The 16,917-nt window shown below is 46.9% G+C and overlaps 1 protein-coding gene across 2 annotated transcripts in view; it reads right to left on the reverse strand.

The window, feature by feature from the left end:
• COMMD10 (COMM domain containing 10) overlaps window positions 1-16,917 on the reverse strand; it is a 361,043-nt gene that overhangs the window by 329,314 nt on the left and 14,812 nt on the right. For both annotated transcript variants that reach the window (XR_014447849.1, XM_083151620.1), the window contains exon 4: window positions 572-727. Coding sequence is in view for 1 of the 2 variants with exons in the window: in XM_083151620.1 (XP_083007746.1) it covers window positions 572-727 (156 nt within the window). In the remaining variant the exon portion in view is untranslated. The remainder of the gene's footprint in view (window positions 1-571; window positions 728-16,917) is intronic.

The raw sequence follows: 16,917 nt of genomic DNA on the forward strand, positions 1-16,917 counted from the left end.
CGGAATTTATATAAGAAACTGTTAAAAATAATAAATATAAAGGGATAAATCCAAGGTGATAGGTGCGTTAGGTGAAATTTCATGGTAAACAGGCCATAAATCTATACACACTGTGGGGGAGAACACTGAGAATTCCTGGTACCCTAAAACAGAAAACGGAGCAATGCTAGTATTACCAATTATAATTATTCCTGCTACATGGCAATTACATAGAGAGCTCCGGTATCATTGAGACATCAGATCCACTTTAAGGCTCACTAGAAGCTTAGTTTCCCTGGATTTCTACCAGACTAAGCTCATTTTAAGAGGCTGAAAGAATTATGGGATAACAAAGCAGTTTAGTTCATCTACACTATATTCCAAAGTATCCACTCACATTATTGGAACATCTATATCCTTGTATCACCAATACAGTATTTAATTAAGAAAGTACGTTTATGAGGTCAACAAAATGTTATCATGCACATGTAGTTTTATTAATATGATCAATATTATAAAATATAAAAAATAAATATGAAAATGTATTTTACCTACGAGTTGAACACCTGTTTGTGTATTTTCCTATCATTACCTTTTTTGGAGACAGAATCCTTTGTCTAAACTTCTCCACCGTCTCCTGTCCTGAATTCTCCCAGGCATTTGCAAAAGCATCAATTTTCACCTGCTCAAGATGGATGTTCTCCAACTGCTGGCGTAAGACTGAAGTTTTTAAATTATGATACACGGCCTGAAAATAATAAATATTTGAAATGTAAAAAGAGAGTTCTGGCTTAAGTAAACACTTAACCCGTTAATATAGCTCATTTATTTCAATTTCATAGATATTGTGTTGATGGGTGAAAATATTTAATCTATTCACTCAATTATTTTACACATAAAGTTGGTGATATTCTTGCGATCAGTGGCAAGTAAGCAATTTTAGTTTGATTTGGAGTTAGGAGCAACATGACAATATCACATTGCACTGCAGACGAGACACATTTAAATGTGCAGAGAGATCTCTAGTGTCAAAGTAAAGCTGTCCAGTATGGAAAGCAATGCCAGCGCTTTTTTTTTTTAAATCCAGGGATTCGTGATTGAAAAATGCTCAATCCCGAGATTTGCCTTCGTAATTTAAAAAAACGCCCCCTCCAAAACGGCCGCGCCACGCCGCACAGGTGCAGCAGCGGGTGTTGCTTCTGGGGGCGGGGCAGGAGTGTAAAGCAGTGCGGGGTCCTGCCGAGAGAGTGCGGCCAGGTGCTGGCGGAAGCGGGTGGATGGCAGTGGCATGGCCTGCGCAGCAAGATCTTTGACCGTCACGCTGCGCGGAGCCTCACGCCAGAGATCGGGAACAGCCGTCCAGCATCTGAGTGAGTGCTCAGACACTGCCTGGCAATATCAAAGCAATTTTGGGGTCAGATGTCAGGATCCTGGGATTGGTCACCCTACTGTTCAGAATTTGTCTGTAACATGTTAAAGCAGCTAATATAAAGCCTGCAGGCAAAAAAAATAAACGTTTTTGCACCCCTTGCATTGCAACTATATCTGAACTAGGGATGTTCACCGGCCACTTTTCGGGTTTTGGGTTTTGGGTTCTGATTACCTTAAGGTTTTGGGTTCTAATGGGTTTTGGCAAAACACCTCCTAAGTGTTTTGTGTTTGGATTTATTTGGGTTTTGGGTTCTGATTTTTTTGTTAAAAAAAGCCTAAAAACAGCTAAAATGGCAGAATTTGGTGGTTTTTTTGCTCCTACGCTATATTGACCTCAATAACATTCATTTACACTCATTTCCAGTGTATTCTGAACACCTCACACCTCACAATATTGTTTTTATTGCCAAAGTTTGCACTGAGGTAGCTGGATAACTATGCTAAGCCACACAAGTGTGCGGCACAAACACGTGGCTCATGTAAGAGTGGCACTGCAGCGGCAGACATGATGGCAGTTTAAAAAAATAGGCCCATAAAAGATACCTATCTGGCTTGATCATGCACTGTTTACCATGTGCAGCCAAGGAGCGGTGGGCATTTTGTGCAGCACAGAGTTTGTCTGCAAGTGTGTAACTGTTTCGATCACTTTAACATCCAACAAGACCCCTATCTGGCTTGATTGTGATTATGATTATTTATAATTAATTTCATCTGATTTTTAATTTGGTGATTAGTAATATTATTCATTTATTATTTATTATTACCATTCGTCTCGTCAATCATTGCCTAATGGGTGGAGGGGAGGGGGCTAATCAATGACTAGGTGGCAGCTGGAAGAGTTCTATCTGGCTGCGACTTCTGTAACTCTATTGATCGCTAGGGTGGATTCAGGTGATCTGGCTCGCTAGGCGGGTGTTCCCTTTGCTCACTGCTTCACATGCGTCCCTCGTGAAGCTGTGCGCTCTGTCGAGGAGGATGTCCTTTGCCGGTAGAGAAGTACTGATCTTCTCTCAAGGTGTTACGACTCGTAGCTGCACTCCCCTGCTACAACCTCAAAACAAGCACCAAGACCCCTATCTGGCTTGATTGTGCACTGTTTACACAGTGCAGCCGAGGAGCAGTGGGCGATTGGTGCAGCAATCAATTACTCTCATTAGTGGAATGCAATCAGTTGTATGCATTTAAAAGACAAGTCCCTCATACGAATGACTCTCAGCAGTGGGCACCAGACCAGACAGGTAGATGAAGCAGTACTAGACACCACACGGTAGATAAGTCAGTACTAGGCACAAGACCGGTAGATAAGGCAGTACTAGGAAGTACTAGGCACCAGACGGTAGATACGGTAGTACTAGGCAGTGGGCACTAGACCAGACAGGTAGATGAGGCAGTATTAGTTGTGTGTGTATCTGTTTTGGTCAGTTTAATATTTAACAAGACCCCTATCTGGCTTGATTGTGATTATGATTGATTGATTATTAATTAATTTTTTGATGTGATTGATTCATGGTCGAAACCCCGTTTAACAACCTGGTTGATCCTGACCCTGATGTGCAGTTTGTCTCTGTGCTGAAAGATCCCAATCTCAAATGGCAGACTGAACAACCTGTGGATAGCCATATTTCAAAAAATGTGAATGGGCTTGTGTGGCAGCCCACTACAGGATACCCCCTGTGCCCCTGGAGTGCCCCCAAAGAAGTTTAATTGCAGCCAATGCTGCTCAGAGGAAAACTGCAGGGATGTGAGGGGTTAAACAGCCCCAGCTCAGTCCACGTGCAGGGAGCCTGACACCCCCCTGATTGGCTGCCCAGGGATTGTGGCAGTCCACCCCTGGTGTACTCTTGTGCCCCCAAAGAGATTTTAATTGCAGCTAATGCTGCTCAGAGGAAAACCTCCTTTGCTTGTGGAAGCTGCAGGTCTGTGAGGGGTTAACAGACTCAGCTAGTGTCCTAGTGTCCCAGCTCCCATGCACATGAGACAGGAAGCTGGGAGGTCAGAGGTGATCCCAGCAGCAGTGTGTGAGAGAGAGAGAAAGTGTGCAGAGGGGTGAAGAGCTTGTATCCTGAGCCAGGAAGCATGCAGACAGAGATGCTGTGCAGAGAGAAGCACACATCTGAGACCAGGCACTGGGAGCAAGGACCCAGCAGTTAATGACAGCCAGCACTGCTGACCAGAAGAAGGGGTGAGCAGCATGTGAAGGGAGATAGAGCCCAGTAGGAGTGACTGCAGAGACCTACAGCACGGAACTAGGCAGAGAGGGACATTGCCGCCCATCTGGGAGTCACCCAGAGGACCACACAGCACCCAAGACAGGCAGTGGCCAGCCAGGAGTCATGACCAGCAGGAGCTGGCAACTGCAGCTGATTGTTCAGGTACTGGGGTGTTGGATACCCCCACTAACAGGACTGCCTGTTTGCCTCTGATACAGGAGATTGCCCTAAGGGATGGGAATCTGCCTGCCCCTCTTAGAGAGGATTTTTGATCACTTTTGTTATACATAAAAGTAGTGTGCACACTAAGTTATGGCCTAATCACCTTGTGAGGATTTCCTTCGCGGGACCGTTATTCAAATTCAGGAACTGTGTTGTTTTGCACCAGGGACTACCGCGCAGTGTATATAGGGTGCATAGCGCCACTTGGCGGACATGTTGTGACGTAATATTATTCTGTCATATTGTTATTGTTGTGATGTAATTTATTGCGTAATCGTTCTCTCTTTAATCTGGTCATTGATTAGTTATAGCTTTAATTACTGAATGATATAAAGTGACTGTTTTGCATAAGTACGTGAGTGTATTGCAGCAACCCATTTACATATCTCCTTTAAATAAATATTTGTTGCTGCTAGCCGTAGTAGCCTTGTCTTTTGTGGGTTCTCCTTGGGTTGTGCCATTCCCTGCCACAGGTTCTCCGGAAGAAGCCGTGAGGAATCCAGAAGCTGCCGCCGTAATCAGCTCCAGATTCAGGTACTATTTTGCACCACACCGTTACAGGGGCACTGGCACAGGAGCGCAAAAGGAGAGGTCAGAGGTGAAATTAAACTGTGCCGGAGGAGGGTTTGCAGCAGCGTGAGAGAGGATGACACGTGCTTAGAGAGAGAAGACAGGCTGGGCACCCTAAAGATCCACAGAGAGGAGAGCAGCAGAGTGCGCAGCCTGGAAGCGTGCAGAAGTGAGACCCGCTAGAGAGGAGAGAGCCGGGCAGCGTTTCCGTGCAGGAGACCCGGCGGTGATGGACAGCAGCGCACACAGAGAGAGCCAGCAGCCAGCATCATGAGGGAGGCAAGAGGGAAGCCGTGAGGAATCCAGAAGCTGCCGCCGTAATCAGCTCCAGATTCAGGTACTATTTTGCACCACACCGTTACAGGGGCACTGGCACAGGAGCGCAAAAGGAGAGGTCAGAGGTGAAATTAAACTGTGCCGGAGGAGGGTTTGCAGCAGCGTGAGAGAGGATGACACGTGCTTAGAGAGAGAAGACAGGCTGGGCACCCTAAAGATCCACAGAGAGGAGAGCAGCAGAGTGCGCAGCCTGGAAGCGTGCAGAAGTGAGACCCGCTAGAGAGGAGAGAGCCGGGCAGCGTTTCCGTGCAGGAGACCCGGCGGTGATGGACAGCAGCGCACACAGAGAGAGCCAGCAGCCAGCATCATGAGGGAGGCAAGAGGGAAGCCGTGAGGAATCCAGAAGCTGCCGCCGTAATCAGCTCCAGATTCAGGTACTATTTTGCACCACACAGTTACAGGGGCACTGGCACAGGAGCGCAAAAGGAGAGGTCAGAGGTGAAATGAAACTGTGCCGGAGGAGACACCAGGGACACCAGGGAGACGCTACCGGCCGGAGCCGGCAAAAGCAGCAGAGTACAAGGGTGCCCTACCCCCACTCAGCCTGTACCCTTCCTGCCCCAGCCCTGACTCCCCCAAGTCAGGGAGATCACATTCTCACCCATGAAGATGGTGACACAATTTTAAAAGAGGACAGAGAACAATCTCATGCACATGAGACCACTGTGCTTGATACAAGACAGACCAGAGTCCACCTAAAGGTGTCGGCTAGTACAGCATCCCTAAAAGTCTCAAGGCTCCAAAAAAAATTAGGCAGTGAGCCCCTGACCAGACAGGTACAGCAGTATTAGGCAGTGAGCCCCAGATCAGACAGGTAGATACGGCAGTATTAGGCAGTGAGCCCCAGACCAGACGGTAGATATGGCAGTACTAGACACCAGACAGGTAGATAAGACAGTAGTACTAGGCACAAGACAGGTAGATACGTCAGCAATACTAGTATTGTGCACCAGCAGAATTTATAATAATTAATTTTCTTATTAGGTACTGCTTGGCCGTGGCACTCAGTGGCAGACGTCAGTGCACAAGCAGCATGGAATTCTTTTTTACAGTCCCACACAGCACAAGTATTATTTTTATTTTTATCAAATTAGATATAGCAGCTGTGTGGTTGGAGGAATATGGCCGACGTGTCGCTGGATGAAATGATCAGGAAACGGGGAATGTCCGTGGGCACCGGGATGTACCGCAGGGTCAGTAACAGGGGAGGTATAGGAAACGTGAGATCCAGACTCCAACCATCTGTGAACAATCGTCCACTTGCCACCAGTTTTCAGAGAACATTTGATGCTCGTCAGAAAATTGGTGTGACTGATGCACGCCAAAAACTAGGGATAAAAGATGCCCGTGAAAAGTTGGTGGCCAAAGATGCTCGCTTCCGCATAAGGGGTAAAGTGCAGGACGCCCGTGAAATGCTGAATTCGAATAAGCAACAGATCATGGCAGGAGACAAGCCTATCAAAGTGATGGACGCTCGTGAAAAGATTACTTTAAGAGGAGTGCTCCAACAGTGGTCGAAACCCTGTTTAACAACCTGGCTGATCCTGACCCTGATGTGCAGTTTGTCTCTGTGCTGAAAGATCCATATTAAAAAAAATGTGTGGCAGCCCACTACAGGATACCCCCTGTGCCCCTGTGCCCCAAAGAAGTTTAATTGCAGCCGCCCCCAAAGAAGTTTAAATGCAGCCTCCCCCAAAAAAGTTTAGCCGCCCAAAAAGATGTGTAACTAATTGTACCCAACTGGTCATCAAAAATAAATCAATCTTTATTGTGAAAACAAGGTATCAAGTGGCAAAGAAAAGGAAGCCAGTGATGAGAATTTTGTGAGCTGTGAAAGTATTATCAAGGAAACATAACTTTACTTAAGTTTTGAGGAAAGGCTTTATCGGACCATTTCATGAATAAAGAACAGTTGATGAAGAAATTAAAGAAGTATTCATCGTTCTTGTCATTAAATAAAAAGGAGAGAGATGCGAAGGTCAAATCATTACAAAGATTATCTGATGATGAAAAAGCAGTTCTCTCTAAAAGGCTATGCACATATGACAAATACTACAAAATGTTTGCAAATCAATTAAAAATTGAAAAGGGGGGCCAGAAGGTTTGTACAGCTTTATCTCCTAAAAAATTTCCAACAACTTGTTCCGAAGCAACTGTGTCTGTTAGTAGGTCAGCCTGTACAACTAACGGCAAAGAAAGTGACTATCTTCAAAACAAAAGGATTTTTGCCGCTTCAGAAACTGATCATGCTCAAGGTGAAGGCAGTCAGTGTACACCTCAGAATGCTAACCAAATACACAAAGTCCATGCAAAGATAAAGGATATTGTAAAAGAAAATTGCACTGACAAGTCTTCAACTTACAAAAACCAAGCTATGTATAAAACTGCAGTAACTGGAAAACTAAAAAAAACTTTAGCCGCCCACAAAGAACTTTAATTGCAGCCGCCCAGGCTTGATTCTGATTATGATTGATTGATTATGATAGATTGATTGATTATGATTGATTGATTATGATTGATTGATTATTAATTATGATGTGCCTGATCCTGACCCTGATGTGCATTAAAAATGACTGTCAGCAGTGGGCACCAGACCAGACAGGTAAAAAAAAGTGTAGCCGGCCAAAAATAAGTGTAATTGAGCCTTCCGGCAACAGTCCTGACTCCTCCAGGTCAAGGAGATCACATTCTCACCCATGAAGGTGCAGCAATGAGGTGGAATGCAAACAGCTATATGCATTTGAAAGACAATACCCTCATTAAAAATGACTGTCAGCAGTGGGCACCAGACCAGACAGGTAAAAAAAAGTGTAGCCGGCCAAAAATAAGTGTAATTGAGCCTTCCGGCAACAGTCCTGACTCCTCCAGGTCAAGGAGATCACATTCTCACCCATGAAGGTGCAGCAATGAGGTGGAATGCAAACAGCTATATGCATTTGAAAGACAATACCCTCATTAAAAATGACTGTCAGCAGTGGGCACCAGACCAGACAGGTAAAAAAAAGTGTAGCCGGCCAAAAATAAGTGTAATTGAGCCTTCCGGCAACAGTCCTGACTCCTCCAGGTCAAGGAGATCACATTCTCACCCATGAAGGTGCAGCAATGAGGTGGAATGCAAACAGCTATATGCATTTGAAAGACAATACCCTCATTAAAAATGACTGTCAGCAGTGGGCACCAGACCAGACAGGTAAAAAAAAGTGTAGCCGGCCAAAAATAAGTGTAATTGAGCCTTCCGGCAACAGTCCTGACTCCTCCAGGTCAAGGAGATCACATTCTCACCCATGAAGGTGCAGCAATAAGGTGGAATGCAAACAGCTATATGCATTTGAAAGACAATACCCTCATTAAAAATGACTGTCAGCAGTGGGCACCAGACCAGACAGGTAAAAAAAAGTGTAGCCGGCCAAAAATAAGTGTAATTGAGCCTTCCGGCAACAGTCCTGACTCCTCCAGGTCAAGGAGATCACATTCTCACCCATGAAGGTGCAGCAATGAGGTGGAATGCAAACAGCTATATGCATTTGAAAGACAATACCCTCATTAAAAATGACTGTCAGCAGTGGGCACCAGACCAGACAGGTAAAAAAAAGTGTAGCCGGCCAAAAATAAGTGTAATTGAGCCTTCCGGCAACAGTCCTGACTCCTCCAGGTCAAGGAGATCACATTCTCACCCATGAAGGTGCAGCAATCAAGTGGAATGCAAACAGTTGTATGCATTGAAAAGACAAGTCCCACATATGAATGACTCTCAGCAGTAGGAATAATGAATGGTGATGCAAGATGGAATTGTCCTTGGGCCCTCCCACCCACCCTTATGTTGCGAAAATAGGACATGCACACTTTAACAAACCAAACATTTCAGCGACAGGGCCTACAAAACTGTGGCTGAAATGATTGGTTTGTTTGGGCCCCCACAAAAAATAAAACAATTCATCATAATATCTCCCTGTATAAACTGGCTCTACAGTAACAAGATGTCATCGTCACTCATCATCATCATCATCATCCTCCTCCTCCTCCTCCTCTGATTCCTCGCCCCCTTCAGTGTGTACTTCCTCATTCTCAGAGATTATCAATTCGTCCCCGCTGGACTCCACAATCACAGGTCCAGTTATAATCTCTGGAGGCAATTCCTGCTCTTCATTGAATAAGTGATAATTCATTTTTATAAACATCATTTTCTCAACATTTTTCGGGAGCAACCTCCTTCGCCGCTCACTGACCAGGTTCCCCGCTGCACTGAATACTCTTTCGGAGTACACACTGGAGGGGGGACAACTCAGGTAAAATAGAGCCAGTTTGTACAGGGGTTTCCAAACTGCCTTTTTTTCCTGCCAGTACAGGTAAGGACTGTCTGACATGTCTACTTGGATGCTGTCACCAAAGTAATCATCCACCATTTTTTCAATGTTGACAGCATCCAATGCACCGACAGTAGACATGTCAGCAATCGTTGGCAGGTCCTTGAGTCCGGACCAGATGTCCAAACTCCCTCCTGCCTGCCCTGCATCCCCGCCAGCGGGTTGTGTGGGAAATCGCAGCTGTTTCCTCACAGGCACAGGTGTGGGAGAAAATGAAGGAGGAGCTGGGGCCGTGTCACGGTCCCCTTCAGATGACAATCTCCTGACCAGCAGGTCTTTGCACCTTTGTAGACTTGTGTCCGCCGGAAACAGAGACACAACATACGCTTTAAACCGAGGATCGAGCACTGTGGCCAAAATGTATTCCTCTGACTTTAACAGACTGACCACCCTCGTATCCTGGCAAAGCGTATGGAGGGCTTCATCCACAATAGCGACATGCTTTGCGGAATCGCTCCGCTTTAGCTCCTCCCTCACTTTCTCCAGCTGCTTTTGTAACAGCCTGATCAGGGGAATCACCTGACTAATGCAGGCAGTGTCGGAACTGACTTCACGTGTGGCTACTTCAAACGGCTGGAGAACCTTGCACAACACGGAAATCAGCCTCCACTGCGCTTGAGTCAGGTGCAGCCCCGCTCCTCTGCCTATGTCGTAGGTGGCTGTGTAGGCTTGAATGGCCTTTTGCTGCTCCTCCATCCTCTGCAGCATATAGAGGGTGGAGTTCCAGCGCGTCACCACCTCTTGTTTCAGCTGATGGCAGGGCAGGTTGCGGAGTTTTTGCTCCCGCTCCAGCCTTCGGCAGGCTGTGGCAGAATGCCGAAAGTGTCCGCAAATTTTGCGTGCCACCGCAAGCATCTCCTGCACACTCCTGTCATTTTTTATGAAATGCTGCACCACCAAATTTATTGTGTGGGCAAAACATGGCACGTGCTGGAAATTGCCCATGTTTAATGCCCGCACAATGTTACTGGCGTTGTCCGACACCACAAATCCCCAGGAGAGTCTAAGGGGGGTAAGCCACAGGGAGATGATTTCCCTCAGTTTCTCTAAGAGGTTGTCGGCGTTGTGCCTCTTCTTGAAACCGGTGATACACAGCGTAGCCTGCCTAAGAAGGAGCTGGCATGCAGGAGATGTTGATGCTGCTGCTGCTGCGGAAGGTGATGCATCTACCCAGTGGGCTGTCACAGTCATATAGTCCTTAGTTTGCCCTGATCCACTTGTCCACATGTCTGTAGTTAAGTGTACAGTGGGTACAGCCGCATTTTTCAGGGCACTGAGGACACTTTTTCTGACCTCACTGTACATCGCGGGTATCGCCTGCCTAGTGAAGTGGAATCTAGACGGGATTTGGTACCGGGGACACAATACCTGCATCAACCGTTTAAATCCCACTCCATTGATGGCGGACACCGGACGCACGTCTAACACCAACATAGCTGTCAAGGCCGCAGTTATCCGCTTTGCCATAGGATGACTGCTGTCGTATTTCATCCTCATGGAAAATGACTGTTGGACGGTCAATTGCTTAGTGAAAGACGTAGCGGTCTTACGACTTCCCCTCTGGGATGATGACTGACTTCCCCTCTGGGATGATGACTGACTTCCAGGAGCAGCAGCAGCAGCGGCAGTAGTAGTAGGCGTAGTGCTGCAGGATCCTCCGGAGGAATCTATGGAGTCATTCATGCAGGTGAGATGGACTGCAGGACTCCCCCCTATCCGGATCGAGGAGGAATTTGTCGAGGAGGGAGTTGGTGGTGTGCTTTTCAGGCATTTGGCTCCAAAAGGAGGACCAAGTGATTTAGGTGTCGCTGGACTGCTAGCCGCACTTTCTGGACTAAACACTGAACCATGACGCGTCTTTAGGTGACGTTGAAGGGAGGTTGTCCCTAGGTGGGCAAGATCCTTACCCCTGCTTATTGGAGTTTTACATAAGCTACAAATGGCAATACTTTTGTTGTCCGGATGTGGATAAAAAAAATTCCAGACCGCAGAGGTGGATTTATTGGTCCTTTGTCCAGGCATGACGATGGACTTTTTCATCCCATGGACAACAACTTTTTCCCCCAAAGGTGCCTCATTCCCCCCTGGTGGGTCATTTAAGCAAACCAAGTCTCCATCCTCCTCGACAACTTCCTCCTCAGTGCCAGCTACATCAATATCCTCCTCCTGGTGTACAACATCACCTTCACTGATAAAATCTGGAACTAGACTGTGGGTGATCCTTCCAGCATATGCAGAGGGCGTACTGCAAATGGTGGAAGGAGCCACCTCTTCACGTACAGTGATGGGAAGGTCCGGCATCACAACCACCGCCACCCTCGAACTCTCCGTGGGGATTTGGGATATGTCTTTAGAAGGATGAGTTTTTTCCAGATTTATTTTCTGAATTTTGTTCTGTTTTTTTTTCTTAAATTTTTTCAGACTTTTTTGAGTCGGTGTCAGCCTAACTCTCTTTGATTTCCTATTGGGCGGGGAGAGCGGAGGAGGAGGACTTTCCTTGTCATCTGAAGCTGCACCACTAGTCATGAAGTTAGGCCATGGCCTTAGCCGTTCCTTGCCACTCCGTGTCGTAAATGGCATATTGCCAAGTTTAAGTTTCTCTTCCAACGATTTACATTTCATATTTTTATTCCTTTTACGGAAGTTTGGTTTCAATTGTACATGCCCTCTGCTTTCACACTGGGCATCGGCCGTGGCAGACGACGTTGTTGGCATTTCATCGTCTATGTCATGACTAGTGGCAGCAGCTTCAGAACTATGAGGAAGTGCATCTTCATCTTTCCTTTGTTTGTTAACCTCCATATTTTGGATCTCCATTATTATTGTGGAGTTATGTCACAGAACAGAACCACTGGAGTGCAATTATATATATGTCAGTGAGTATGCACCAGCAGGCAGTTATACAGATACAGCAGTATTAGGCAGTGAGCCACACACCAGACAGGTACGGCAGTATTAGGCAGAGAGCCCCAGACCAGACAGGTAGATAATGGTATACGGCAGTATTTAGGCAGTGAGCCCCAGACCAGAGGGTAGATACGGCAGTATTGGGCAGTGAGCCACACACCAGACAGGTACGGCAGTATTAGGCAGAGAGCCCCAGACCAGACAGGTAGATAATGATATACGGCAGTATTTAGGCAGTGAGCCCCAGACCAGAGGGTAGATACGGCAGTATTGGGCAGTGAGCCACACACCACACAGGTACGGCAGTATTAGGCAGAGAGCCCCAGACCAGACGGTACATACGGCAGTATAGCCAGTGAGCCCCAGACCACAAAGGTAGAGATATACGGCAGTATTTAATTATTTATTAGCCAGTGAGCCCCAGACCAGACGGTACATACGGCAGTATAGCCAGTGAGCCCCAGACCACAAAGGTAGAGATATACGGCAATATTTAATTATTTATTAGCCAGTGAGCCCCAGACCAGACGGTACATACGGCAGTATAGCCAGTGAGCCCCAGACCACAAAGGTAGAGATATACGGCAGTATTTAATTATTTATTAGCCAGTGAGCCCCAGACCAGACGGTACATACGGCAGTATAGCCAGTGAGCCCCAGACCACAAAGGTAGAGATATACGGCAGTATTTAATTATTTATTAGGCAGGCAGTATTTAATTATTTATTAGCCAGTGAGCCCCAGACCCGACGGTACATACGGCAGTATAGCCAGTGAGCCCCAGACCACAAAGGTAGAGATATACGGCAGTATTTAATTATTTATTAGCCAGTGAGCCCCAGACCAGACGGTACATACGGCAGTATAGCCAGTGAGCCCCAGACCACAAAGGTAGAGATATACGGCAGTATTTAATTATTTATTAGCCAGTGAGCCCCAGACCAGACGGTACATACGGCAGTATAGCCAGTGAGCCCCAGACCACAAAGGTAGAGATATACGGCAGTATTTAATTATTTATTAGCCAGTGAGCCCCAGACCAGACGGTACATACGGCAGTATAGCCAGTGAGCCCCAGACCACAAAGGTAGAGATATACGGCAGTATTTAATTATTTATTAGCCAGTGAGCCCCAGACCAGACGGTACATACGGCAGTATAGCCAGTGAGCCCCAGACCACAAAGGTAGAGATATACGGCAGTATTTAATTATTTATTAGGCAGGCAGTATTTAATTATTTATTAGCCAGTGAGCCCCAGACCAGACGGTACATACGGCAGTATAGCCAGTGAGCCCCAGACCACAAAGGTAGAGATATACGGCAGTATTTAATTATTTATTAGCCAGTGAGCCCCAGACCAGACGGTACATACGGCAGTATAGCCAGTGAGCCCCAGACCACAAAGGTAGAGATATACGGCAGTATTTAATTATTTATTAGCCAGTGAGCCCCAGACCAGACGGTACATACGGCAGTATAGCCAGTGAGCCCCAGACCACAAAGGTAGAGATATACGGCAGTATTTAATTATTTATTAGCCAGTGAGCCCCAGACCAGACGGTACATACGGCAGTATAGCCAGTGAGCCCCAGACCACAAAGGTAGAGATATACGGCAGTATTTAATTATTTATTAGGCAGGCAGTATTTAATTATTTATTAGCCAGTGAGCCCCAGACCAGACGGTACATACGGCAGTATAGCCAGTGAGCCCCAGACCACAAAGGTAGAGATATACGGCAGTATTTAATTATTTATTAGGCAGGCAGTATTTAATTATTTATTAGCCAGTGAGCCCCAGACCCGACGGTACATACGGCAGTATAGCCAGTGAGCCCCAGACCACAAAGGTAGAGATATACGGCAGTATTTAATTATTTATTAGCCAGTGAGCCCCAGACCAGACGGTACATACGGCAGTATAGCCAGTGAGCCCCAGACCACAAAGGTAGATATATACGGCAGTATTTAATTATTTATTAGGCAGGCAGTATTTAATTATTTATTAGCCAGTGAGCCCCAGACCAGACGGTACATACGGCAGTATAGCCAGTGAGCCCCAGACCACAGACCGCCAGACTGGCAGATTCAGTGCAGGCAGCAGTGCAGCACCAGTGGACTATATATATTTATATTTAATATAATTAATAATTATATATATAATAATTTAATGGCACAGCACAGCACCAGATGTATGCCCCAGCACAGAGGTGACAGTAGTACTACAGGCAGGTACACAGTTAGACTGTTCTTCTAAGCAGAGGAGAACATAGTATAGTACACAGCAGCACTGAGGGAGACAGCCCTAGCAAATAAAATAATTAATTACAGCACAGCTCACCAGAGGTAGACCGCACAGAGGAGACAGTAGTACTACAAGTACACAGTTAGACTGTTGTCCTAAGCTGAGAACAGAGTACACAGCAGCACTGAGGGAGACAGCACCAGCAAATAAAATAATCAATTACAGGCAGCACAGCACACCAGAGGTAGACCGCACAGAGGAGACAGTAGTACTACAAGTACACAGTTAGACTACTACACAGCAGCACTGAGAGACAGCACCAGCGATTGCAAAAGCTCAAGGTCAAGCTCAAGTTTAAGCCCCAGCAGCAGCACCAACACACCCTCTCCCAACCCACTACTTGACTGGAGTGAAGATGGCGGGGCGCGGCAGCTGCTTATAAAGCCTCGCGAAATCCGACGCCGGGAGATGACGTTCTAATCACGCGGACGGACCGAGTCAGGCGGGAATCTCCGAGCGCTGCTCGGAATCGGGCTCGGAATGATGACGTCCGTGGGGGCTCGGATCTCTGAAATCCGAGCCCGCACATCTCTAATCTGAACAGGGGTAAAGATAAGCACTGTAAGATGCCAGGTGGCACAGGTTTGGCATGGGCAGTGACTTATAAACAGCAACAAGATGGCAAGAAGTCAGGTCACACAGCTGCATGCTGTGCTGCATATAGGGTGCACTGCACTGAGTGAGTCACTAAGGCTGCTGGGTGCTGCAGCGGAGGGATAAAAACTAAAAAAAAGTTCCTTTCTTCTACTGCAGCTAGTTCTGCTGTGCAGCAACACCAACAGTTACGTGACCATGATGTAGCCAATATCGACCCCCACAACAACACAAAGAACAAAATAGTCAAGATGAGCGCACCCTGAGACTGCTGCACTATCAACGGTTGGCTACAAAAACAAAAGTTTGTGGACTGTACAAATTCATATGTGATAGACATAAGTTCAATACTTGATCATCTTGAAGTCGTCCCCCCCCCCCCAAGGAAACAATAGGTGATAACTTTGTAATTAGATTTATAATAACCACAGGAGTCTTTAGCATGAAGGGACATTTTTGGCTGCACTCAGCATAGGATGCTTGGGAGGGGTTTAAAAATCTTTATGGAGGGAGCATAATCGCCGGATATTTGAAGGTAGACTGTTCCAGACATATGGAGCTCCATAAGAAAAATGATTTTTATCATGAAGCAGCAAGGAGGAAACACGGAGGTCAGCTAAAGAACAGTATGGGGAGTGAGCAGGTTCATGGAGAGGTGAAGTCGGAGATGTGAGTAGGAGGATTGGATGCTGGTCTATGAAGAGCTACGTATGTACTACAGAAATAGGACACTGAGTGTGAGATTCTGATGAGGTGTCAGAAGAGAGATTACAACACAGGGATAATATATACGGAGTAAATGGATGTAATGGCATGTCTAATATCTTCATATAGAAAGGGATCAAAAAGTGGGAAGACCAAAAAGTACTGTACCCACAAGGGAATGCCCGGCTCCCGAATCCTGACCCCTGCGTGCGGCCTGCATAGCGTGACAGTAGAGGTCACGCTGCGCAGCCTTCTCCTGTGTCCGCCCCATTCCAGTCTCCTCCGCACGCCCGTCCGCCTCCTTTCCGGCCTGCCCTGCCTCTTTGTTCTCCGGCCTGTCTGCTAAGAAGGAGGTGCACGAGCCAGGAGGCACCGTGCACCTCCGAACCCACTCCCGGCCGGCCGCCCGCTAATGTAAGTAAATGTGCGGGTCGGCCGGTGTGGGGGTGGATATGTGTGGAGCAGAACTGTATTATGCTGCTTTCCCACTGCAGAGCCGTTTAAAGTATGGGTTTTTAAACGGTATTAGCATTCACATTGCACTAGATTACCGATTTAAATATCGTTTAAGTACTATTCACATCGCAGTGAACCATTTAAAAGAGTGCCTGTCTTTTTCATAAGCCCCCCCCCCCCCTGGTACCTTTCCTGGACCCCCCCTCCCTCCCCTGGTACCTGCCCTGCACCCCCCCCTCCCTCCCCTGGTACCTGCCCTGCACCCCCACTCCCTCCCCTGGTACCTGCCCTGCACCCCCCTCCCTCCCCTGGTACCTACCCTGCACCCACCCCCTCCCCTGGTACCTACCCTGCACCCATCCCCTCCCCTGGTACTTACCTGCGTGGGGGATCCGGGCAGCGGGGTCCGGCATGGGCACAACACTTCAGGTCCCTCCCTGTGGCTGATGGATGCAGGGCAGTGGGGAGGCAGCAGGGTGGGGTCCATTTGGGATCGGGCAGTCCCTGGGGCTGATGGTAACTAGTAGTTCCCACTATGCGCATGTGTAATGAGCGCTGTGCATATAAATGAGACGCTCATTACATATGCGCATATGTAATGAGCTGCTCATTTATATGCAAACATATAATTTAGAATAAGGACATTCTCTTCAGAATATATGGATATTCATACAATCCATTTTCTCCTCCCCTTCTGCTTTTCCTCCTTCATTAGCAAAATATGTGCATATCATTTTAAGATCTACTAATGTCTATGATGAACGTACTTCTAGATGAAATAACATCATGCTGGTTTATAGAATTCATATTGTTTATTAGGCTGTATCCCTCATATCT

Source organism: Crinia signifera, chromosome 1, assembly GCF_055691185.1.
Source record: "Crinia signifera chromosome 1, ASM5569118v1, whole genome shotgun sequence".
Classification (NCBI taxonomy): domain Eukaryota; kingdom Metazoa; phylum Chordata; class Amphibia; order Anura; family Myobatrachidae; genus Crinia; species Crinia signifera.